The following is a 23587-nucleotide window of genomic DNA, read 5'->3' as shown; positions in this document are numbered from 1 at the left end:
TATATGAAAACTCTGTGGAAAGGTTTGACGCTCTGGTTTTCAGCATGAAGAAGCAAACAGCTGAAGTTGGAAAATAACCAGCTCATTATGGTGCACTCAGGAGCCATAAACTCACTAACCCCTTAGTCTGCTGTTGTGTTTGCAGCAAGTCTCTGCACACTGCAGTGCATCCAGGCTGCCTCAGTTTGTCAGTCGCTGCCACCTGCTGGTGGATCCCTGCAGGTATGAATCTCACAGGTAAACAGACTTATTTTTCCATCTTTAGGGATCACAAAGTCTCTGCATGTGTCAGTCACTGCTAAACCTCTCGACACACTTCAATTATCCATCCGTTAATATTTAAACCTGCTTATCCTTCTTTAGAGGTGGACAGGTCACCAGTCTGCAGAGTTGGAAAGTAACTAAGTACATTTACTAAAGTACTGTACTTAAGTACAATTTTGAGGTACTTGTACTTTGAGTATTTCCATGTGATGCTACTTTATACTTCTACTCCACTACATTTATTTAGTGGATAATATAACAAGCTTTCCATCATGAGAGGTGGAAAAAAAAAACACTTCAAAAGTCTTTTAAAAAAGATTTTAATAGAAACAAACTTTTAAAAAATTCATTGAAAACTCATCAACACATAGAAAATCACCCAACCGCCACCACCACAATCACAGGTGCACCCACAGGGTCCAAACAGGGACCGGGTGCACGCCACCACAGGTGAGTGCTTTACAGCACCTACAGGCGGAGGAGCCACATGCTGCTGCCCGTCAGAGACGACGACAATGATGAAGCTGCAGCTGGAACATCTGGATCTGTGGTCTCCTTCTCACGCCCAGGTGAAACCTCGCCCAAATCGGAGCTCAGGACGCTCCTTCTGTCTGCACGTCTCGTTCTGTTGCCAAGGAGGCCATGGTCGTGTCCGGGATAAGCCGTCCGAGTCGTCCTACATGAGGAAAAATGAGATTCTGGTTATTATTTGGCAGAAAAGGCTTCAGAGACATGTCTTAGAAAGTCATGTTCTGTGTATTTTATCTTGGAATCACAGTTAGAGATCTAACATGGCGAGTATTTACAGGCTGATTCTGGTATTTTTAAGACTCAATATGTATTTAAATGTGCCTACTTTTGTCCAATTTAATTAAAAAGTAAAATAATTTAGTATTTCTCCACCATAGTTATATTCCTGTCAGTGGAGAGAAGGCTTCAACATCATGTACTGTAGAAAAATCAAATGTACAAAACTGAATAAATCCAATATTTTTCAAAACAAATCAAAATTTTGGGGAATTTCTTTGTGTTGCCAGGTTGAGACTTGAAGTGCGTTGTGAGGCGGGAGCTCTGAGTCATAAAATCCTTCAACAGCTTTTACGCAACTTGTAAAAAAAAAAAAAAAAAAAAAAAAAAAAAAAAAAGAAAACCTACCAACAAATTGTTCCCTGTTCCTAAAGTTCCCTAAGCCAAATGTCATTCAGAGATCAACTGATCTGTGAAAGTACAGAGCATATATAAAGTGATCCAGCAGTTACTAATCACAAGTAAACTGTTCACTCTCAACGTGAGCAAAGAGTTAACGTTTCTTTCCAAACAGGCACAGCTGAGCAGAAACCACTTCACACAGTGGAGGACAGTTAGATTAAGAGATTCTTAAGAGGAAGTTTGGTGGTTTAAATGTTTGTCATATATGTAAATAACTCACACTTTTCTACCCATTTCCCCTTCAGTCTGCCAGACTTTGTTCAGAAATTAGCAAATTTGAAGCTTTTGCTGCTTTATTTAAACTATAAAGTGCATAAAGTGATTAAACAACTTCACCAATTAAAAATAGAACACATACTGTCAAATTCAGTTAATTATAAAGACATGAACCAAGAAGTTGAAACACTTTTCTGTACAAAAAAAAAAAAAAAAACAAATCAGCTGTTGAGTCACGAGGCGGGCAGCTCTTAAAGGAGAAGTTCAACTTGGCAAGTTGGTTGTTTTTCCATCACTCAAGACTTCAACTGTCATTTACAAACTGACCGTTTTAAAAGTTATCTATTGATTTTATGAAAGTAAGAGCACATAAATTAAACCAGTCTCACATTCAGCTGGTGATCAAACAGACACGGACAAACATTTCAAAGTGATTTTTAGTAGAAAGTGTGTTTCACCTCAGTGTTCACGCCTTGGCTTTCTTCTCGCTGTTCTGCAGTTTTTCCACAATCTTGCGCTCATGTCCTCCTGGGTTTGGTCTGTTGGTGTTTGCGCTGGCTTCCTTCTTTGTCCTTCCTTTACGGGCTGAACCCTCTGCGGACAAAAAACACAACAGTTCAACATGACAGACGAACCAACACAGGAGCAGTTTTTAAACTCACATCCAGTCATCTCACCTGCGTATTTGTCGGTTAAGTTATAATATTCATATTCGTCGTAGTATTTGTCTTCAAAACTGGTGGGTTTGAGGTTTTTGACGTCGACGTGACTCATGTTTTGTTTCTCTGAGACTTTTTCGCTCCAAGAAAAAGTTTTGTCGAGCTTCAGAAAAACGTGCTGTACGATTCGTCGGTGAAGCTGCTGCTGTTCTTCTGCGTTCTGTGTGTTTGTCTCTGCGGAGATCAGTGAGTTTTTATAAGAGTCAGTCAGCTCCTCCTCCGCCTGGTTTCCTCTTTCTGCTGCAGAAATGTTGCATCAGTTCTGCAAAATGTGTCATCAAACAGCAGCTGCACTGATTCACACAGCTGGAGATTAATCATATAGATATTTCTGCTTCAAACAAATCTCATCCACAAATGTATTCAGTTGATTCATTTTCATATATTTATCATCACGTCTGTTTCTTTCTACACGTTTTTAATTGTATTTTTTTTTATTGTTTTTATTATTTTCTTTTGTATCGCAATTATGTAAATTTATAGACATTGTCGATTAATTCAATTAATATCCAGTAAAGTATAAAAATCTGATTTAATTGATTAGGCCAAAAAAACTACATACATTGAATCAGAGGTCAACATAGAAAGTGGATATTTGTTGTGATGAAAAAAAGCTGAAATATTGTTGAATTATAAACAAAAGATCACAAGATAAATTCAAATTTATCGTCAGTTTGGACAACATGAAACTCAGTTCTTTCATGTTTTGCCTTAAAAGTGCATTATTATAAAATCCCATTAAATAATGTCTTTTTTAACTGGATGATTAATGGATACTCTTCAGATTGATGACAGATTAAAGCTTTTTAATGGATCATTTGAACAGTTTAAGAGGTCTGTAAGGTGTAAAAACCCCTTTATGGACCTTCATGTCTTTTAAGGTCTGGTGCAAATTCAGGAGTTCACACAAAATATGGGGGATAATTAATGGTTTTAATGGATTTAAATTAATTAAGGTGTATTTCATGGATTATTTGCACAGTTTAAGGGGTTTTTAAGGTGTAGAGAAAAGGGGGATAAACTTCCTCAAGCTTTTTTCTCAAAATTTTGGTGCAAATTCATCAAACGTGGATGATTAATTGATAAATTACTGAATTTAAATAACTGTATGTATTTTTAACAGGTTATTTGCACAGTTAAAGGAGTTTTAAGGCACAGAAATACCTCAAGGGTTTAAAAGGACATATTATAGATCAATTGTGGATTATAATAAAGTAAGGTGCTATTTATAGGGTATTTGCATGATTTAAGTTTTTTTTTTAAGGGGGAAAAACACTTAAAATGGACCAAAAACCCTCAAAACACCTTTTTTTTCAAAGGTGAAAATTCAGGGCTGGTTTTATTTCACTTAAAATCCCCTAAAACAGAATCAGTTTAAGCAAACAAGAAGGAAGATTTTGCATTTATTTTTTCTTCTTGTTTACATTTGTTGAGGCTTTTGACTCCAGAAAGCACCTTTTCTGTTGAGCACGACTGTTTTTGTTATCAAAGCAAAGACCTTTTTTTTTTTTTTTTTAGGGATTTCAGCATTTTAGTGCTGGTGTTAAATCGATACATTATAATATGAACTCTAGTGACTGCAGGTGTGTTTCCACAAAGCTCTGACCTTCATTTCTGCAGCAGATTTGTGTTTATGTGCAGCTGCTGTCTTCACACAGCTCTGACCTGATTCAGCCTCCCTGTTTGTCCAAATGACCTCCATCTGCTCGACCCCGCCTTCAAAACACCAGACCTGTGTGTGTGTGTTTGTTATCTCACCTTTATCACCTTATTCAGTGTCAGACGCCTCGTGATATATCAAAACAACCTTTGGACTGAAGTTATCAGAGAGTAAAAGTGCTGAGAGCTTGTTCTGTCACAAACTAACAGCAGTCAGTTGTTTTATGTAGGATATTTATTATAGTAATATAATAATAATAATGATAATAATGATAAAGTTTATTTATATGCAGCTCAAAGAGATAAGAAAGTTAAAAAAGAAAAGAGCCGACTGTTAAAATATTAAAATCCATTTAAAAAAAGAAGGAAGTAAAATAATAAAAAGGTAAAGAATAAATCAAATGATATAAAGTAAAGCAGTAATAATGAATATGATATATAAAAAATATTTAATTTCAACTGTATTTTTTATAGTTACAATGACAAATAACCTGAACTTGAAATTTGATGATCAGCACATAAAAAAAAACAACATTTACATCTCAGGTTTACTTTAATATGAAACATTAACATCTGTGTTAAAGGCCAATCAGATTGTGTTTTTCAGATGACGTCACAGGTGGAAAATGTGGCTGATTCAGTTTGAAACAGTAGCAGAAAACTCTCATCACGCTCTAAATTTAAACTGCGCTCACCATCACATGATGCTGTAATTACAGACCAAACATCTGGCGCTAAAATCCATCGCAGATGTTACAGTAACCATGACGACTCGTCAGTCACAACAGTCAGAAATGTTTCAGTCGCTGCTGGTTGTAACTGGAAGAAATCAGTCACAAGTTCACAAGTTAAAGAGTTTACTCACAGTTTTACATGAAAGGAAGGAAAGACGAAACCAAAGAAGTAAGAAAGGAGGGAATATTATTAGAAGATTGTGAATGAAGGAGGGAAAAAGGAAGAAAGAAAGCAAAGAAGGAGGAAAGAAAGAAAGGAAGGAAAGAAGTAAGAAAAACAAAGGAAGATTATTGGAAGACTGTCAATAAGGAAGAAGAAAGAAACAAACAAAGGGAAAGAAGACAGGAAAGAAGGAAGGAACCAAAGAAGTAAGAAAGGAAGGAAGGAGGGAAGAGAGGAGGGAATATTATTAGAAGATTGTGAATGAAGGAAGGATGGGAAGAAAGAAGGAGGACAGAAAGGAAGGAAAGAAGTAAGAAAAACAAAGGAAGATTATTGGAAGACTGTCAAAGAAGGAGGGAAGGAAACAAGGAAGAAGAAACAAACAAACAAACAAAGGGAAAGAAGGAAGGTAGTAAATATAACTTCCTATCGTACACTTCATCTATAGTAAATATATCAGTTTATTGGAGTCTGTTGTAACCAAGTGGATCATAATACTTATAATCAGAGACAAACATATTAAAGGTTAAATACTTTATGACTGTTAATGTTATAAACTCATGACAGTTTGTCTGAGTTCAGGTGCGTCACCAGCAGAAGCAGCATCAGTGTTTTTTGGGGGATTTTATTTGTAAAAAAAAAAAAGAGAAGCAAACAAGAAGCTGAGTCTTCGCTCCTCCTCCTGCAGGGACTCCTCCTGGAAGTCTTCCTGCGTGACGTGACGAAGAGGACGAACTTGGGGAAAAAAAACTAAAGCTGACCACAGAGGAGAGAAAACAAGCTGAGGAGGTTTTATAACCTCTCTGCTGTAGTTTACATGAGCTTTGGTTGTGTCGTCGTGTTAAATCTGCAGCTTTTCAGTCTTGTTTTTTCCCCGATCAGTCATCAGTGTGAGTTCTTTGCTCTCCGTCCTCATCTGGACACGAGACTCAGCACAGTAAATATTTGCAGAAATATGAGCCGACTTGTCTGAGCTGTGACAGTGCGTCCTTGGGTATGTTTGTGCACACGTTTCAGACGTGTAACACGCCCAGTGTGCACACAGTAAACACTGTGAACCAGGTTACAGATAACACATCATCCATCACTCTGTCGGCTGCATGACCTGATTTTCTCTGCTTGTAAACACTCTTTATCATAATTATTTCTTCCTCTGTTATCTGTCTTTATTACTGACCACGCATTTAACCTGGTTTTAAATAGGTTAGTCCTGATGAATGAGCATCAACGTTGAAGGATAACAGCTTATGTAAGTCTTTAGTGATAATACAGTTCAAGGTTGTAAAAAATATAGTTTCACTTTTTTCATAACCACAAATACAGCAGAAAAATGTAAGAAATTAAACTATAATAGAGTTTATTTACATGTAAAGTGATTTTATCTCAGCTTATTCCATGTACCAGAAATTTGCAAATTTTAAGATTTTGCTGATTTATGAAAATATAGTCTGCATAAAATCATTCACTAACTTTATCCATCACAAATAAAACTCTCCATTTCAGGTAATTTTACAGACTTTTCACAGCTCATTTGATTGTTTGTCATGACTCCAGTCTTTCAAGTATTTGCCCCTACATACGTGAGTTTCATACGCCTAATGTCATTCACAAACTTGATGTCTATTGATTTATGAAAGCCTGAAAAAAAGCAGCAACATTACATATCACAAATAAAACAGTCTCAAAGTGTTTAGAAGGACATGAACAAACAGTTAACACTGTTCTTCCACCAGCAGCAGTAAAGGACAGTTCATTTGTAGAGAATACACACAAAACAAAACAAAACAAAAACCTCACCTCACTACAGGTGTCACATCGAACTTAATGCTTTATTATTTTTGTATTATCATTCGCACATTACGTTTATTCTTCATACTATGAACCTTTGTACAAACCTTAGTCAATATTTTCTGCATTCCAGTCTCTTAACTTTAACCCTGCACACCTCTTTTCACTTTAAAACATATATATATAGTATATTACTTTTTTAATTGTAGCATTATATTATTTATGTATGATTTCTTGACTTTCGCAGTACTTTTTCTTTTGCTTTCATGTGGAAACCTACTGGAAGTAAACCTGTTTCTGCTTCAGTTTCAGTGCTGTTATGATCTGGCTTTTGGTGGTAGATTTATTTTCTCTGTATCCATGGAAACAACTTCATGAGTTCATCTGAAGATTAATAAAACATTTGTTAATCCTCAATTATTTAAAATCATCTATGATAAAATATTGATTCATAAATGTGTTTATACACTGACCTCAGTTTTAGGCATGGCCACCACGCCGGGGCAGATGTTAATCATTAATTCATGTTTATCTGCAGGCTGGTCTCAAAGTATGATGATAAAACAGTTTGTACGGTGCATGACATCTGGCACAGGCCAAAGTACCAACAACAGTCAACCTGTGAAGAGCACATGGCATGACTAGAAATACTGTTTTCACCATTTTTAACAGTTTGCTTTTCTCCCACAGCTGTGAAACAGATTCATCAGTAAGAGTTTATTCTCAAAGTTTTGACCTGAATTAATCCAACTCAGTCTCACCCAATGGCGTACAAATAACACAGGTTAACACTTTATGTGCAATGTGTACGCTGCATTTTTTCTTTTTGCATGTCATTTAACACCGTTGGTTAAGTTAAGACACAAAACCCACTTGGTTAGGGTTATGGAAAGATCATGGTTTGGGTTAAAACACTAAAAAAAAATGTCAATGATTCCAGAGGTGACGCTACAATTCTCCATTAAAATGCATGACGGTAAAAATGTCTAGCTCGTTGTCTCGGACAGTGCTCTCCTGATGCTTTGCAGCTTTTTACCAGCTGATTATCCAGTCATCCACCCAACCTGCCTCCTCCTAATAAAGTAAAATCACCTTAAAAAATGAAAGAAAGTCGCATTATATGATATCACTTCTCTGGGAAGGATTGGCGTGTCACCTGCACGCAATAAAGTCGTGTTATTTGTACGCAGATAGAAGAGAACAAGCTTATTAATTATAATGACTTAAATCTGCTCAACAGAAGCTGGTCTGTGTTGTTTAGGAGGCCTGACTGCAGGTTATTCCTGTGTCTAGTCGAAAATGGAGCTCCGCAAGGCACCATGTGAGGTCCCCTGTTATTTAACATGAAGATAAAGTATAGCTTCTCTCAGATAAAACTAGAGGAAGAAGCCAATCTGTGCAGATGGATATAGGAAAATATAATCTGTATATGCTGATGATGCATTGGTGATGGGGTGTTCTGGGTAAGATGTGTAAATATTGATGTTTATTGAATAAAATAGAAACTGTCTCAACTTGATGTCTCTGCTTAGATTTATGAATAATTGTTAAAGAAGTTTTTAAATTTCAGGTTGAGTCTGGTTCATAGAAAGGCTCACCTGCACATAAAAGAATTAATATAAAAGGTCAACAAATGACTGTGTAACAAGGCAAAGCAGGCGACGACTTTCAGGGGCCACAAATGAATTGTTTGTCAGTAGGTTTGTGGTAATTAAATTAATTGTAGATTTGTGTGGGAATGTCTTGTCTACCAGTTTAACATTTACATGTGCATATTCCTAAATGAGTTTGAGTTTTACCATGAACAGGAGGTCAATTGCAATCTGCAAAATGACTCATTAAATTGCAGAAATATCTCTAAGGGCCAGAATATTGGTATAGTGTGATAATCTTCACGAACAATGTAATTATTGTTCTACAAACTCTGTTTTCAAAGTGTTGTGAACATAATAAGACAGTTTTTTGAGTTTTTTGGCGGGCGGGGTTAGGGATGCAGAAGCAAAAAAACAGAATAAGAATGCAAAAATGACCACAAGATATAATGTTATAAGTAAAGTAATCATAAGATTCAAAATGTAAAAATCTTAAAAACAAGAAGACACTTACAGAGTAAAAATACATGTTGCTGGGAAAAGTGGCTTGAATTATAGTATCAGTACCTGCTGAAAAATAGGTCAATGAATAAATTGGAAGGGACATTTTAATTTGTGTACAGGTGCTGCAATCTGCTGGTAGTCTGTTTTGATTTTGTATCTCAAGATGTGACATGTGGAGGGTGAAATATGACCTATACCTGAATAAGCAAGGGTGTAAAATCAAATGGAAATTATAATTTAAAGAGAAGAAAAGAAAAAGGTTCTTGATTGACAATCAGGGTTTATCCCTGTCTGTATTATGTGAAACCAGCCCTGAATGTACAGTATATAGGGGACAGGTGGTAATCATGCCTGGAATAATGTCAAGTTAAGTCACGTCATTACAACATCCTCTATCCTTAGACCCTTGACTTGAATTAGGAAAAACTCCCTAAAAAATCGTAAAAAAAAATGGTAAAAAGTCTGGCAGCAAAAGTTGCCAAACACTTACCATCAAATAACAGTAAAAAACCTTTAGTTATTCTACAGAGATTTATTTTAAAAATACGGATATTTACTTTGGACATTGTCTACATTTTTACAGTCCAACCATTATAAAATAAAAAGAAAATCTCATTATAGAACATTGCTAGAATGCTAAATAAATGTATAAATCTGCACAAAAAATGGAAAAGATTGCAGAACTACCTTAAAATGACCTAATTTAAATGAAGACTCTTGTTTTCATACAGTAATCTTTGGTAAATTCATAGGATTATCCAATCCATCCACAGGAACTACCCATCAAGATTTCTGGATGTAAAACACAGAAAATCATGTAAAATTACATTCAAATTACCCTCCTTTAACACCCATTAATGGTATCTTGAGAGCTTTAAGCTTTTATTTTATGTGATTATCCAATCTATTTACAGTAGATCCCTGGTAAATGTTGGTTTTATACTGTACAAAAAATAAGATCATGTGATAATAGTTTACAAAAACATAATTTTAATCATTTGATTAAAATTATAATTTTGAACCATTTGATTTTATATGTAGCCCCAACACCAATATGTTGTGCATCAAGACCTAAATACGATAGCTCTCTTTAGCCTGAAGCACCCTATAAGTGTCAGGTTCTGAAGAATGACGGCAGTGTACACACAATATATAAGAAATATCCCTCTGAAGAAGAGTGTCAGACGGATATGTTGGATAGTTGCTTGTAATTACTGTCAAATACTATTTATATACAGTAAATCTCATACATTAATTGGAAAAGTCTGCAGACAGTTGCTTATACTTTCAAATAATGTTTGTATGAAGTAATGATTATTGAAATTATGTTTTCGTATGCCATTTTCACAAGATCCTATATATTGTACAGTATAAAACCAGTATTTACCAGGAATTTAATGTAAATAGATGAGACAATCACATACAATTAAAGCCTAAAGCTCTCAAGATACCTTTAATGGGTGTTCAAGGAGGATAATTTGAATATCATTTTACGTAAATTTTTTTGTGTTTTACATCTGGAAATCTGTGCTTTGATTGGGTGGCCTTAAGGATAAACTGGATAAAACAAGCCTTTATTTAAATTAGGTAATTCTAAAGTATTTCTTCAATGTTTTTCTTTTTTTTTTTCATTTTATAACGTAAGGCTCAAAGGGGCCACGGCTGGGGCACCTGAACAGGGGCCTTGTTGTTGTTGTTGTTGTTGTTGTTTCTTCAGCCGTCTGTAGACTTACATGCAAGTGATGTGACCTTCAAGGGTATTTAGTAGCTGTTGTTAATTGAAACTCACTGTAGTCCTCACTGTTAGTAGTCAAGAATACTGTATAAAACAAGCCATTATTTAAATCAGGTAATTTTAAGGTATTTCTGCAACGTTTTTAATTTTTTTTTTGTGCACATTTATACATTTATTTAGCATTCTAGCAATATTTTATATTTTTCTGTTTTTATTTTACAACAGTTGGACTGTAAAAATGCAGATAATGTCTACAGTAAATATTTGTATTTTTTAAAAAAAATCTTTGTAGAATAACTAAAGGTTTCTTTACCGTTATTTGACAGTAAGTGTTTTTTTTACTTTTTTTTAAACTTTTTTTTTTTTACATTAAATTTAAAGTAAAAAAGTTGCCTTAATTTTACATTCAGTAATAGTAAAAATCCTGTTAAAAAACTATAATATTCCATTATATTAATTTACAGATTACAATACAGATTGCCTTTATTTTATGGTTAATATTTTTAATAAAAATAATTTACTGTGTTTTTATGGCATTTACACTTAATGTAGAAAAAAAACAACAAAAACTGTAAAATAATACAGTAAATTTCTGTGAAATAACTTTTTTTTTTACAGTGTGAATATAGATATGTGTAATGAATAGACACAGAAAGCCAAATTACAGAAATACAGTATGAACAAACAGGATGACACAGTTATAATGGATTTACAAATGTATGTTTATCATTTAAAAGGAAGAAAATAGTAACATTTATTTGCAATGTTCCTATTAAATCATTTAAGGACAGGTTCACGATGTTTCCATTGTGTCTTAAAATAGCAGTCAGGTGTCCATATGAACAGTGAAAGATGTTTTCCTCGCTGTAATCATTCCTCCTGTTCATACTGGATATTAAAAGATCCTTCAAATGTGCTTTCAATGGAAGTGATGGGAACCAAAATCCACAGTGTGTCCCCACAGTCATTTAGTGCAAAAATGCATTTAAAAGTTGATGTGAAGCTTCTATTCAGCTTCAGCAGTCTGAGTTAGTCATATCAAGTGGATATCTGACACATTTACAGTCTTTTTAGCATCAAATTCCCTCTTTGTGTTTCCTCGGACAGTGTTTCCCTGTTGAGCTGCAGGTGGAAGTATAGTAACAAAAAGAGGGACTTTGGCACTAAAAAGACTGTAACGTTGAAAGATATCTACTTGATTTGACTCATTTGGACGCTGAAGCTTCATATTAGCTTCAGATAAACTTTTAAATACGTTTTTGCACAGAAGGAGGACTGTGGATTTTGCTCCCCATCACTTCCATTGTAAGGTCATTATGAAGGGATCTTCTAATGGTCAGTATGAACAGGAGGAATGATTACAGCGAGAAAAACAGCTTTAATGTTCATTTGGGCTCCTGACTGTTGTTTTAAGACACACTTGAGAAATTGTGAACCTGTCCTTTACATAAATCTTTTACATTTTTTTGTCTGCTGTTCCTCACTCCGTCCAGCTGGCGGCGGTGTGCACATTAAACCTGGTTTGTCAACTCCTTATAACTACCAAAGAAGAAGAAGAAGAAGCTAATCTGTGCAGTTAGCAAGTCGACAATAAATAAACTGTAAAACTAGCTCGGTAAGTAGCTTTACAGGCTGTTGTTTCAAAAAATTTAACCCGTATTATGATCACTGAGCTATCAAAATTAAAATATATGTAGCTAACGTTTTCGTTACATGAGCGTAAATCTCGCTATTAAGCGATGCAACATGGCTAACGGTAGCAAAACAAACCAGTTACTGACTCCGGCGCTACCAAGACTCATTTCGTTCTGTTATTTACTGCCACATGTAACGTTAATGTTTAGCCACTCAGATGAAAACAAACTGCATTTCTTGGCCGTCCAACGTTAAAATATCCCGGTCGTTGCTAAAGCTTCATTACGTGTCGTTTTCTCTCATGCAGAGAAGGTAACGCTGATTTAAAGATGTCTCGTTTTTAGGAAACAATATAATCTAGTAGAGTATTTTAAACCGTTTAGATCCACTTTTTAATTCGGCTTCCATCAAATGCACATTTTCAATACTACAGTAAAATTATAAAAGTTGTTGTTGCGCTCTATTAGTATTAATTATATTCAAGGCACCAAAAACCGTACTACCTGCAGTTAAACTGATTAATTTTTCAATGGGACTTTGTATGTATTAAAGGACGGGTTCACATATTTTCAAGTGTGTTTTAAACCAACAGCCAGGAACCCAAATGAACAGTGAAACCTGTTTTTTTTGCTGTAATCATTCCTCCTGTTCATACTGACCATTAGAAGATCCCTTCATAATGACCTTACAATGGAAGTGATGGAGGACAAAATGTATTTCAAAGTTTATCTGAAGCTAATATGAAGCTTCAGCGTCCAAATGAGTCAAATCAAGTAGATATCTTTCAACGTCTTTTTAGTGCCAAAGTCCCTCTTTTTGTTACTATACTTCCACCTGCAGCTCAACAGGGAAACACTGTCCGAGGAAACACAAAGAGGGAATTTGATGCTAAAAAGACTGTAAATGTGTCAGATATCCACTTGATATGACTAACTCAGACTGATGAAGCTGAATAGAAGCTTCACACAGACTTTTAAATGACTGTGTGGACACACTGTGGATTTTATCCTCCATCACTTCCATTGAAAACACATTTGAAGGATCTTTTAATATCCAGTATGAACAGGAGGAATGATTACAGACACCTGACTGCTGGTTTAACACACTGGAAACATCGTGAACTCGTCCTTTTAACGCTGTTGTAACAGGACTCCATCTGAATGCCAAAACTCTCAAAGCTGCAGACATGTCAGCTGACACCAAGATTGCCGAGCTGCTCACAGAGCTCCATCAGCTGATCAAACAGACCCAGGTAAGTGAGTGGTATTAGTTATTAAAACACTGATGGGTGGATGCAGCTTATAGCGAGTTAATCTCACTTTTTCCCGGATGACTCGCTGTGATGGATGAGTGAGGTCATTCAAGTCAACCAAATCCAAATAATCCTTGTGTACTTTCCAGGAGGAGAGATCACGCAGCGAACACAATCTGCTCAACATTCAGAAAACACACGAGAGGATGCAGACGGAAAACAAAAGTCAGTCACTGTGTGATGAAGACACAGCGTAGTGTTGAAGTAGTTTAACAGTTTTCATATTCTATCTGCTTATTAATTTCTTTTTTCACTCATTCAAACATGTTTTCTTGTTCGTCTCTCCTCCAGCTTCCCCGTACTACCGGACCAAGCTGAGGGGACTTTACACCACAGCCAAAGCAGATGCTGAGGCTGAGTGTAGGTGAGGAGACACATACTCAACGTTCTTTGAACATCACACCACACTGACATCCTGAAAGCCCTGCCTGGACAGCTTCAGTTTAATATAACTAACGATTATTCTCTCGGTTAATCGATTAGTCGTTTGGTCCATAAAATGGTGAAAAATGTGGATCAGTGTTTCCTAAAGACGCCCAAGACGACGTCCTCAAATGTCTCTTTTTGTCCACAACTCAAAGATCTTCAGTTTACTGTCATAGAGACTAAAGAAACCAGGAAATATTCACATTGAAGAAGCTGGAATCAGAGAATTTGGACATTTTTTTCTTTAACAAAATGACTCTAAACGATAAATTGATTATCAAAATAGTTGTCATTTAATTTAAGTTGGCAACTAATCAATACATCTACTAATAGTTGTAGCTTTCCCTGCTAAAGGCACATGTTAAAGTTCAGTAAACTCCTACAGTCTCTGTCCAGTCGGGGCTTTTCTAGTCACAAATCATCCGTCTTTTCATAACTTTTTGCCTCCACTCATTCATTTCCTTTATGTCTCGCAGCATTCTGCGACACGCTCTCGATAAGATCGCAGAGATCAAGTCGTTGTTGGAGGAGAGGAGAATAGGTACGTCGAGAAGATTTTTCAACCGTCTCTCTGTAACTTTGAACAACAGATTTATGTTTATTTATCTTGTTTTCGCAGCTGCTAAGATGGCGGGAGTTTACAGCGACAGCGACCCTCCCAGGAAGACGATGAGGCGCGGCGTCCTGATGACGCTCCTCCAGCAGTCGGCCATGACGCTCCCTCTGTGGATCGGCAAGCCGGGGGAGAGGTAGCTGCTGAAGCGCTCGCAGGAGATCACATGTAGAGAGTTTTAACTTTATAGTTTCCACAGGTCAGCTCAGGTCAGATCTTTACCGTCCCACAAGAGGAAATTAGCAGCAAGGCAGCATAAAAACACAAAACGGTGATACATAAACACAATAAAAAAACAAGACATTAAAAGTTGGGGCCTAAAGGAGAAGTGAGCTTGTGAACGGAAGTCGTGGATGTATGAAGAGAACTGGATACAGGAACAACGCCGAGCTCTGAAGCTGCAGTAAATACAACGTTATGTACACTGAACCAAAAAGACTTTTTCCCGCAGACTGACATTGTGAAAGAAACGTCTGTAAATCAGCAGATACTCGTTTCACTGTCAGAGTTTGATCTTTTCAGTCCGATCACATTTCTAAAGTCTAGAAGAGCTTCAGGACTGAATTGTTTTATCTCCACTCAAGTTAAGCGGAGGGCTAAACTGGTGGAAGTCTCTAGTGAGCGTGCTCCATGGGCGCGTGTGCAGTATGTTTTCATGCAGGTCATTTCTTTACAGCAGGAAGTGGCTTTTTTTTTTTTTGGCTTCATGCGCAACTTTCTCAGGAATGAACGGGACCTCGGTATCCAGTTGTCTTTCTACATCCGTGCCTGAAGGTCATCGGTTCAGTCCCTCCACCAGCAGGATCATTCTGGGTGGGGGGAAGTGAAAAAGCAGCACTTGCCCCTCCCTCATTACCCATGAGCCCTTGAGCAAGGCGGTTAACCCTCACTGCTCTGGTGGAGCTGCTCAGTGGCCAACTGGTCAGACTACTGACGATAAACTGCTACTAAACACGATTCAGACAACAAGGATGTTAAAAGCAAAGAGAATCAAGATGAGATGAATAAAACGCTGAGTGAAGAACCAGGAGACAGTTTATAAAACATTAGAATTAAAAGCTTTTATTGAACACGGGATGAAAACATAAACCTGCATCTCTGAGCCTCGAAAACAGGAAGACACTTCAAAATAAACCCATTCGTTGATTAGGACGATTACTATGAACACCTTTATAATATAATAATAATAATAAACTTTATTTATATAGTACCTTTCATAATAAAAGTGCTTTACAGAAAGAGTAACAAACAAACAAAAAACAGATGTTTAAAAATATTATAAGGAGAAAAAAGAAATACAATAAACAATAAAAGAATACAGTGATTAAAAGAGGTAAGAAGATAAAAAGAGAAAATCATGAGATAAAGATAAAACAGTAAAAAACAGCAAATAAAAGGTTGAGTTAATAAAAAGCTTTATGATGTATTTATAATACATTCTAATACTAAACACTAAAATAACTCTTGTGATGCAGATAATGACTGTTTTTCTCTCTGTTGACCTTCATCAGTCCTCCTCCTCTGTGCGGAGCGACTCCAGCCAGCAGCGACTACGTGGCCAAGCAGGGCGACAAGGTGGCAGCGAGGGTGAAAGCCGTGGACGGAGACGAGCAGTGGATCCTGGCGGAGGTGGTCAGCTACAACCATTCCACCAACAAGTAAGAACATCACCCCCCCACACCCCCCACCCCTCCGACGCTGGAAGACGAGTTTGACCTTCATGACTGAACATGAGGACACGTTGACTTGTCTCTGTCTCTCCCTGCAGGTACGAAGTGGACGACATAGATGAAGAAGGCAAAGAGTGAGTTTGTCTTCATACAACACTGACGTGTCCATCTGTGTGTGATTTGATGATCTTTCTGATCCTTTAAAGTTACAAACTTCATGTTGTTCCAAACATTATGAATTGATGATTAATCAGCTTTATGTCACCTGCCTCTTAATACCAACTAGAGCTGCAACCGTTAGCCGAGTAATCCATGAATCAGCAACTATTTTGATAATCAAATAATTGTTTTAGTCATTTTTTCTTTTAAAGCAAAAATTAGGGATGCACCATATTGGATTTTTTGCCAATATCTGATATGCTGATATTTCCAACTCATTGTCGATATATGCTCATATTTCTTCCAGCTGGCTGAGGAGACTATTATACATGCAAACATAGATTATACTAATGATGATCAAGAAAGACAATATATGAAGGAAGAACTCAGGAAGACTGGAGTTCAGGAGATCAGCATTAAAACTTTAATGAACCTGCCAAGTGGGAGCAGCAGTAGAGTTTTCATTGAGTTTATTAGACAGACAGGATTAATGTGTAGGATTTAATCTCTGGTCCACAGTCCGGAGCAGAAGGTGGCGGTAATGCACCTAATACGCTGGTTGCCAACCGCCGTTATAAACCAAAAAGAAGAAGATTTTTTTTTTCTAAACAGAGTGGTACATCCTGTCAGCCGAAGTGTTTCCTATCTGTGCAGCCGAACACAGCAGCTCCTCTGATTCACCCTGACGGTCCCGGTGTTAACAAACCTGAATAACAAACCGGGGCTCGATGCTCGGGTTGTCTCCACACGGAGAGCCGAGGCTAACGTTAGCTGAGAGGCTGACCGGAGGGAAGCACAGCCAGCTAGCCTCCCTGCAGAGGAAACACCGGGACCGTCAGGGTGAAACAACCCGTTGAGGGAAGCCCAGTCAGGCGGCGGAGGAGAAGGCGACTTATCAGCCTCTCATAATCAGCAGAATTCACTGATGCCAATATTTTATTTTAGCGCTATTATCGGCTGATACCGATTACGTGGCGATAATATCGTGTATCACTAGCAAAAATGCAAAATATGAGCTGGTTTCAGCCCCTCAAATGTGATAATTTAATGCTTTTCTTTGTCATACATGAAAGTAAACTGAATATCTTTGGGTTTTGGACAAAACAAGACATATGAAGACGTCACCTTTGACTATGATGAATTATAACAAGCATTTTTCACAATTTTCTATCATTTTATAGACAAAACGATGAGTTGAAGCCTTAATATCAAGACGTCTGCATGTCCTGCACTGACAGGAGCCTCAATACTCCAAAACCTGAAAAACTCAATAGTTTGTATGTAGAAGTCTGAACGTGAGGCAACAAAACACTTTAGCATCATGGCACTTTGCTGTTGTCATGGCGATGAATGAACATGTCACCCAGTGCAGCGCTGTGGCTCATTGATGTGTTTTAATCAGAATAACTTTGATACACATATAATACTTGTTAGTAGATAAATTCAATGTTGGTTTGAGTCTAAATATGTAGAAAACCAGCAGATGAAACCAGTCTGGTTGCCTGAACTACTTCATCTGTGGTTGATCGGTGTGTGTGTTTGTGTGATCAGGAGACACACTCTGAGCAGACGGCGGATCATCCCGCTGCCTCAGTGGAAGGCCAACCCAGAGACGGACCCCGAGGCCCTGTTCAGTAAGGACCAGCTGGTACTGGCTCTCTACCCCCAGACCACCTGCTTCTACCGGGCCCTCATCCACACCCCTCCACACAGGGTGAGACTCTCAGCGCTCAGCTCAGCTGTATTTTTTAGCAAACAGCAGGGATGTTAGAAGTCAAGAAAAGTCTGAAAAGCAGCAACATCAGAATATTTAGTGTTTATACATTTGAACAACCAATCAAAGCGTCTCTGCAGGTCTTTAAAGCCTTTAAAAGCCTTGAATTCTCAAAAAAGAAGTTATTAATAAGTCTTAAATGTTCTGTCTCTTTGCTGCCGTAGACAGTAACAGTCGTAAGTGTGTTTGCGGCTGTCAGGAGACATTTTACATCTATAAACTACAGTGAGACGGTGTGACAGTAGTAGTAGTCAGCAGCATCAGACCTGCAGCAAACAGTCACTGCTGCAGCTGCAGGAAGGATTCATTCACTCATTTCTAACTGGTTAACTATCAGGTTCCAGGTCACGTTCATTGATTCATTATATTACTATGAATTAGTGTTATATACAGCTGGGAAGCACAGACACAAATGTGATATGAAGCTCAATAATTTCATGTACTTAATAAATAATTGTGGACCTTATTGTCTCTACAACGAGACCAAGAAAAATTATATTAAATTGCATTCTGTGTGATATTAAAATGTCTTAAAGTCTTGCAGAAACCCTGTAAAAGTCTCTCAAGACCAAATGAACCAACCAGATGTGAAAGGAAGCTCGATAGAGTCAGAATCAGTCTTCTCTTTATTTTTTCCATTTGTTTAAAAAAAAATATATTGTTTTTTAATAAAAGATTCAAAGATTTGATTTTCAAATTGAAATTTAAACGACTTTAATTTCCCATCAGAACCAACCGCACAAGCAAATCAGTCAAAAACAGAGAAAAGCAGCATAAATACGTCCAGTTTAGGAACTCAGTCTCACTGGTTATATGATATATATAAGATATGTTCAAATGTAAAAGGTCATGAAGCTCATATTTAAAAGTCTCCCGTTTAAAGTGCTTTGACAGACACTTTTATCTGAAGCGACTTACAAAAGAGACAAAACAGTCAGAGGCCTTAGAGGACAGAGACTCAGGTACAAGTTTGATTACAAGAGGTGCTTTTATTTATTATTAAAATAAGAAATGACTGGAAGTAGAAAAACCATAAACAAAAAGAAAGAAGTGCAGCAATCAACAAACTGCTAAAAGGTTAAAGAGTGTCGAGGTGTTGAGTCGACGCTGAGTTTTCAGGCGTTTCTTGAACGCACCAAGTGAGTCAGCTGACCGATACGGAGACATTCACACACAAACACACCTTTTATCTACATAAACTCAGCTTTACCGTTTAAAGTAAACACACTCCATCACTTCCACTGACAGCACATCTGAAGGAGATCTTTTAATATCCAGCATGAACAGGAAGTAGAGCCGACAGTAAAAAACCTCCTGCAGCCTCTGACCTCAGCGTGTGTGTGTGTGTGTGTGTGTGTGTGTGTGTTTGTGTGTGTGTGTGTGTGTGTGTGTGTGTGTGTGTGTGTGTGTGTGTGTGTGTGTGTGTGTGTGTGTGTGTGTGTGTGTGTGTGTGTGTGTGTGTGTGTGTGTGTGTGTGTGTGTGTGTGTGTGTGTGTGTGTGTGTGTGTGTGTGTGTGTGTTTGCAGCCTCAGGACGACTACTCGGTGCTGTTTGAGGACACGTCGTACGCCGACGGTTACTCCCCGCCGCTCAACGTGGCCCAGCGCTACGTGGTCGCCTGCAAGGAGAACAAGAAGAAGTGACGGCAGCAGGGTGACACGACGGAGTCTGTTTCGGGAGCATTATCGTATTTTCGAAATGGCAAAAAGATGTTCAGAAATATTTGTGAAATCTGAAAATAGGCTCAGGTCTGCTTCTCCAGCTCTGATCTGATCATAATTTGTATTGATAGATGATGGAATCACCTGCGACGAAGGTGAAAATCTGAATCTGTGCACTGTGAATCAAGCAAAAACACCCCTGAACATCTTTTTAAATGAGACTATTTGTCAAATCACCACCGAGACACAGAGGGAGACGGAGCAGCATCTAGTGGCCGTTAGAGGAACTGCAGCTGAACTGAAGCTTGTTTGGTTATTCTGCCTTGAAAAGGCCAATTTAAGGGCCTAACTTGTATTATTTTTGTATATGTCGAGTGTGAATGAACGCTGTATAATACATTCAGCTGTGTATGTAAAGACCAGAATGAAAAATGTGTTTGATTCATTTCTTAAAGACCTTCTTCTGCACGTTTTATGACATAAAATGAAAGTGAAAATACTTTGAATAACAGTTTGTCTGATGTAGTTTCTTCCTCCGTCACTACACTGAAAGCACATTTGAAGGATGTTTTAATATCCAGTATGAACAGGAGGAATGATTACATCACTGTTCATATGGACACCATCAACATAGTTGGCAACTGATTGGTTTATCAGCTAGTCATTACATCTCTAATTAATTGTTCACTTATATCTTGTAACATGCCAAATATATGTCCCCATAAGTTATACTTGTTAATATTTTCACATCACAATCCCCGTCTCCTCATCCTGTGAAACGTTTTCATGTTTGACGATTCACATTTTCTCAAAATGACTCAAAATGATTAATTATCAGAACAGTTGACAATATATTTTCTGTCAATTCACTAATTTATTAATCAACTAATTGTTGCAGCTTAAAGATATCGCCTCATAAAAGGTTGTGTAAGTCCTGTACTTAAGTCCAATTTTAAGGTACTTGTACTTTACTTGAGTATTTCCATGTGATGCTACGTTATACTTCCACTCCGCTACATTTCAGAGAGAAATATTGTACTTTCTACTCCACTACATTTATTTGACAGCTTTAGTTACTTTCCATCAGGAAACAGTTTACTGAGATAATAAAGTGAGAAGTAGGGTCGTTTTCCATACAAACAGACCTGTTTTCGCAGCCAGTGGAGTCGCCCCCTGCTGGCCATTAGAGGGAATGCAGTTTTAAGGCACTTCCGCATTGGCTTCACTTTTAATACCGGGAGCTACCCGCTTGAGCTCGGCGCCGTTCCTGTTAACAGTTCTCTTTATTTACACATCCATTATAGGGGTGAGGGTACATATTTCCCACAGCACGTGAAGGCAGCTTGCAGTGAGTTTGCATATTTCCCACAGCACGTGAAGGCAGCTTGCAGTGAGTTTGCATATTTCCCACAGCATGTGAAGGCAGCAGCGGCAGTAACGCGGGGAAAGAGAAACAATCATGGCTGAAGCGGTGAGTGTCTAACAGACCTGCCGGTTTTATCGAATAAAAATCACTCAAACGATTAAATACGTCAACAATATGAGCTGTAATGTTGTTCTAATTTAAGGCGGTACTGGTGAAAAGTGAACAGTTACGTTGTGAAGCCTCAGAAACACTTAAACCGCCTCTAACGGTGAATAACTAACGTTAAATTAGCATCACGGCAGTCGGTTCAGGTTCAGGTTCGCTGGTTTGATGCTCTGAGTTCTTCTTTCCTGTAATAATAATAATCACAACTATTAAACATTAATAACCTTTATATACAATCGGCTCTTTCAACTATTTAACAATCCTTTCAGTTTCAGTTTCAGTTTCAAGTCATATGATGGTAATAAAACTACCGAAAACAAAAGTTTACACTCTGTAATTGGATATATAACAAATATATAAATAATATGTAAATATATCATTTATATAAATAAATTTAGTGAAGTGGAATTATAAAGTAGCATCAAATTCACCTCCGCACAACAAGAAAACCACGTTTAAGAATATATTAGTTAATTTATTTGACGCATATCCGGTTAAAAGTAACGTTGACGTCAACAGGAAATGTTCAATCAGCTGCCAGTTTATATTAATTAATTAATATTAATTTATTATGTCCTACAGTTAGTTAAAGCTCTCATCCAACAGTCCTGTAGTCAACTTTACCTTCATGAAGGTTATAATTAATGCTGGAAGGATTAATTAATTCATCGATTAGTCAGTTGATCAACAGAAAAATATCATCAATTAATCGTTATAAATTAGTTTTCAAGAGAATAGTGAGGACATGTTGCCTTTCTTTATTTTATATCATATATATAGCTGCAAATTAATCGATTATTACGACTATTTTGATAGTTGATTAATCATTTTGAGTGATTTATAAGAAAAAATGTCCAAATTAACCGTTTTCCAGCTTCTTAAATGTGAATATTTTCTGGTTTCTGTAGTTTTCTATGACAGTAAACATTTTATGGACCAAACAACTAACAGATGAATCCATAATGAAAATGATAGTTAGTTAAACTGAAGGTGTCCAACGATGCTTTAACGATGTGATAAACAGAACGATCACGTGACCTCTGACCTCCACTCTCACCGGGCTGTGGTGAAGAGTCCGGTAGAACGAGGAAGCTGGAAGAGAAACGAACGAGGAAACGTATTTGAATAAATAAAAGAAACAGACTACAGAGCAGCCCCCTCATACTGCTGTCTGCTTGTTTAGTCCAATAACTGTCACACAGACCAAGAAAAAACACATTTGAGAAGCTGGAACCAAAGAATTTTTGGCATTTTTGCTTGAAAATTAGTTTGTTTTTCATGGTATATTACTGTAAATTTAATATCTTTGAGTTTCTGACTGTAGTACAGATAAAAAACTTCTTTTTTAGAGCTGCAACTATTATTTTAATGATCGATTTATCTGCAGATTATTTTCTCGATGAATCATTTTGTCTATAAAATGTCATAAAATAGTGAAAATATCTTATCTTGTCTGATCAACAGTCCAAAAATATTCAGTTTACAATCTTGTGTGACAAAGAAAAACAAATTAAATCATCACATTTGAGATAAATTCAGCAATTTTATGGCTTAAAAAAATGATTTATAAGATTCATCAGTTGTCAGAATGGCTGCAGATTAATTTTCTATTATTTAACTATCAGAAACGTAACAGACGGATGAATCACAGTATTGATGATGACAGATGTGACGCAGCGTCCGTCGTCTCTGTTCTTCAGGTATCCAACAGTGAGACGCAGCCGGCCGTGAAGCCGCCGCCCAAACGCCGACGCCTCGACCCGTCAGCCGTCGTCCCGGTGCCGGTTTACTCCAACAAGGTGAAGTATCGAAGCCTCTCAAGTCGGGAATCAGATGGAATCAGTTTGTGCTTTTGATGTTAAATCTTCTTTCTCTCAGGTCAACAGCAGTCTGCATCTGAGGCCGATGGCTCCGGTGTTCACTGAAAACAAAAACACAGGTAACGTTTCAAACCGAGTGACGGGCGGGTTTTTTCCTGCTGTGATGTGATTGGCTGATTTTCTGTCTCTGACCAGACGACGGCGCCGACGACAGTTTGTCGCAGTTTTTTTCATCTCGAGGAACGAAAGCGGCCGACATCTGTGACGTCCTCCTCAGTGAGTCGGAGGAGGACGAAGCTGAACGCGTCCACAACAAACCAGAAGATGGCGAGAAGAAAAAGGAGCCGTAAGTAGTGAAGTCTCAGTAACCTGTAGTCTTCACACACAGGTCCAGTGTTTTTCA

At 37.4% G+C, this 23587-nt stretch overlaps 3 protein-coding genes across 4 annotated transcripts in view; 2 read left to right on the top strand and 1 right to left on the bottom strand.

Moving 5' to 3' along the window:
• Positions 1–568: 568 nt before the first annotated feature.
• Positions 569–2607, bottom strand: nupr1b (nuclear protein 1b). The gene is made up of 3 exons (XM_044332045.1): positions 2367–2607; positions 2148–2283; positions 569–940 (listed from the first exon to the last, which is right to left on the bottom strand). Exons 1-2 carry the CDS (start codon positions 2461–2463, stop codon positions 2156–2158), a joined length of 225 nt encoding a protein of 74 aa, XP_044187980.1. The 5' UTR covers positions 2464–2607; the 3' UTR covers positions 569–940; positions 2148–2155.
• A 9483-nt stretch (positions 2608–12090) lies between these two features.
• Positions 12091–20344, top strand: sgf29 (SAGA complex associated factor 29). 2 transcript variants are annotated; one of them, XM_044332043.1, is made up of 10 exons: positions 12091–12198; positions 13367–13470; positions 13620–13695; positions 13822–13894; positions 14433–14497; positions 14576–14705; positions 16081–16227; positions 16338–16373; positions 17950–18112; positions 19699–20344. In XM_044332043.1, exons 2-10 carry the CDS (start codon positions 13405–13407, stop codon positions 19813–19815), a joined length of 873 nt encoding a protein of 290 aa, XP_044187978.1. In that variant the 5' UTR covers positions 12091–12198; positions 13367–13404; the 3' UTR covers positions 19816–20344. The 2 variants fall into 2 exon arrangements, with proteins under 2 accessions (XP_044187978.1, XP_044187979.1); XM_044332044.1 differs by lacking the exon at positions 12091–12198 and adding an exon at positions 12357–12530.
• Positions 20345–21062: 718 nt separating this feature from the next.
• Positions 21063–23587, top strand: part of LOC122967717 (nuclear factor of activated T cells 2 interacting protein) — an 8898-nt gene continuing 6373 nt past the window's right edge. The window contains exons 1-4 of the mRNA XM_044332503.1: positions 21063–21304; positions 23065–23163; positions 23243–23303; positions 23380–23530. Coding sequence (XP_044188438.1) covers positions 21293–21304; positions 23065–23163; positions 23243–23303; positions 23380–23530 — 323 coding nt within the window. The 5' untranslated portion in view covers positions 21063–21292. The remainder of the gene's footprint in view (positions 21305–23064; positions 23164–23242; positions 23304–23379; positions 23531–23587) is intronic.

Source organism: Thunnus albacares, chromosome 17, assembly GCF_914725855.1.
Source record: "Thunnus albacares chromosome 17, fThuAlb1.1, whole genome shotgun sequence".
In the NCBI taxonomy this organism is placed as follows: Eukaryota; Metazoa; Chordata; class Actinopteri; order Scombriformes; family Scombridae; genus Thunnus; species Thunnus albacares.
Note: the sequence above shows the minus strand (reverse complement) of the source record. Positions and strands in the feature narration are given on the sequence as shown.

Coding starts and splice junctions, on each gene's coding strand:
- nupr1b (XM_044332045.1), bottom strand. CDS start 2,463: ATGAGTCACGTCGACGTCAAAAACCTCAAACCCACCAGTTTTGAAGAC. Junction 2,284..2,366: donor CTTAACCGACAAATACGCAG/GTGAGATGACTG, acceptor TTTTGTCCGCAG/AGGGTTCAGCCCGTAAAGGA.
- sgf29 (XM_044332043.1), top strand. CDS start 13,405: ATGTCAGCTGACACCAAGATTGCCGAGCTGCTCACAGAGCTCCATCAG. Junction 13,471..13,619: donor AGCTGATCAAACAGACCCAG/GTAAGTGAGTGG, acceptor TGTACTTTCCAG/GAGGAGAGATCACGCAGCGA. Junction 13,895..14,432: donor GATGCTGAGGCTGAGTGTAG/GTGAGGAGACAC, acceptor TATGTCTCGCAG/CATTCTGCGACACGCTCTCG.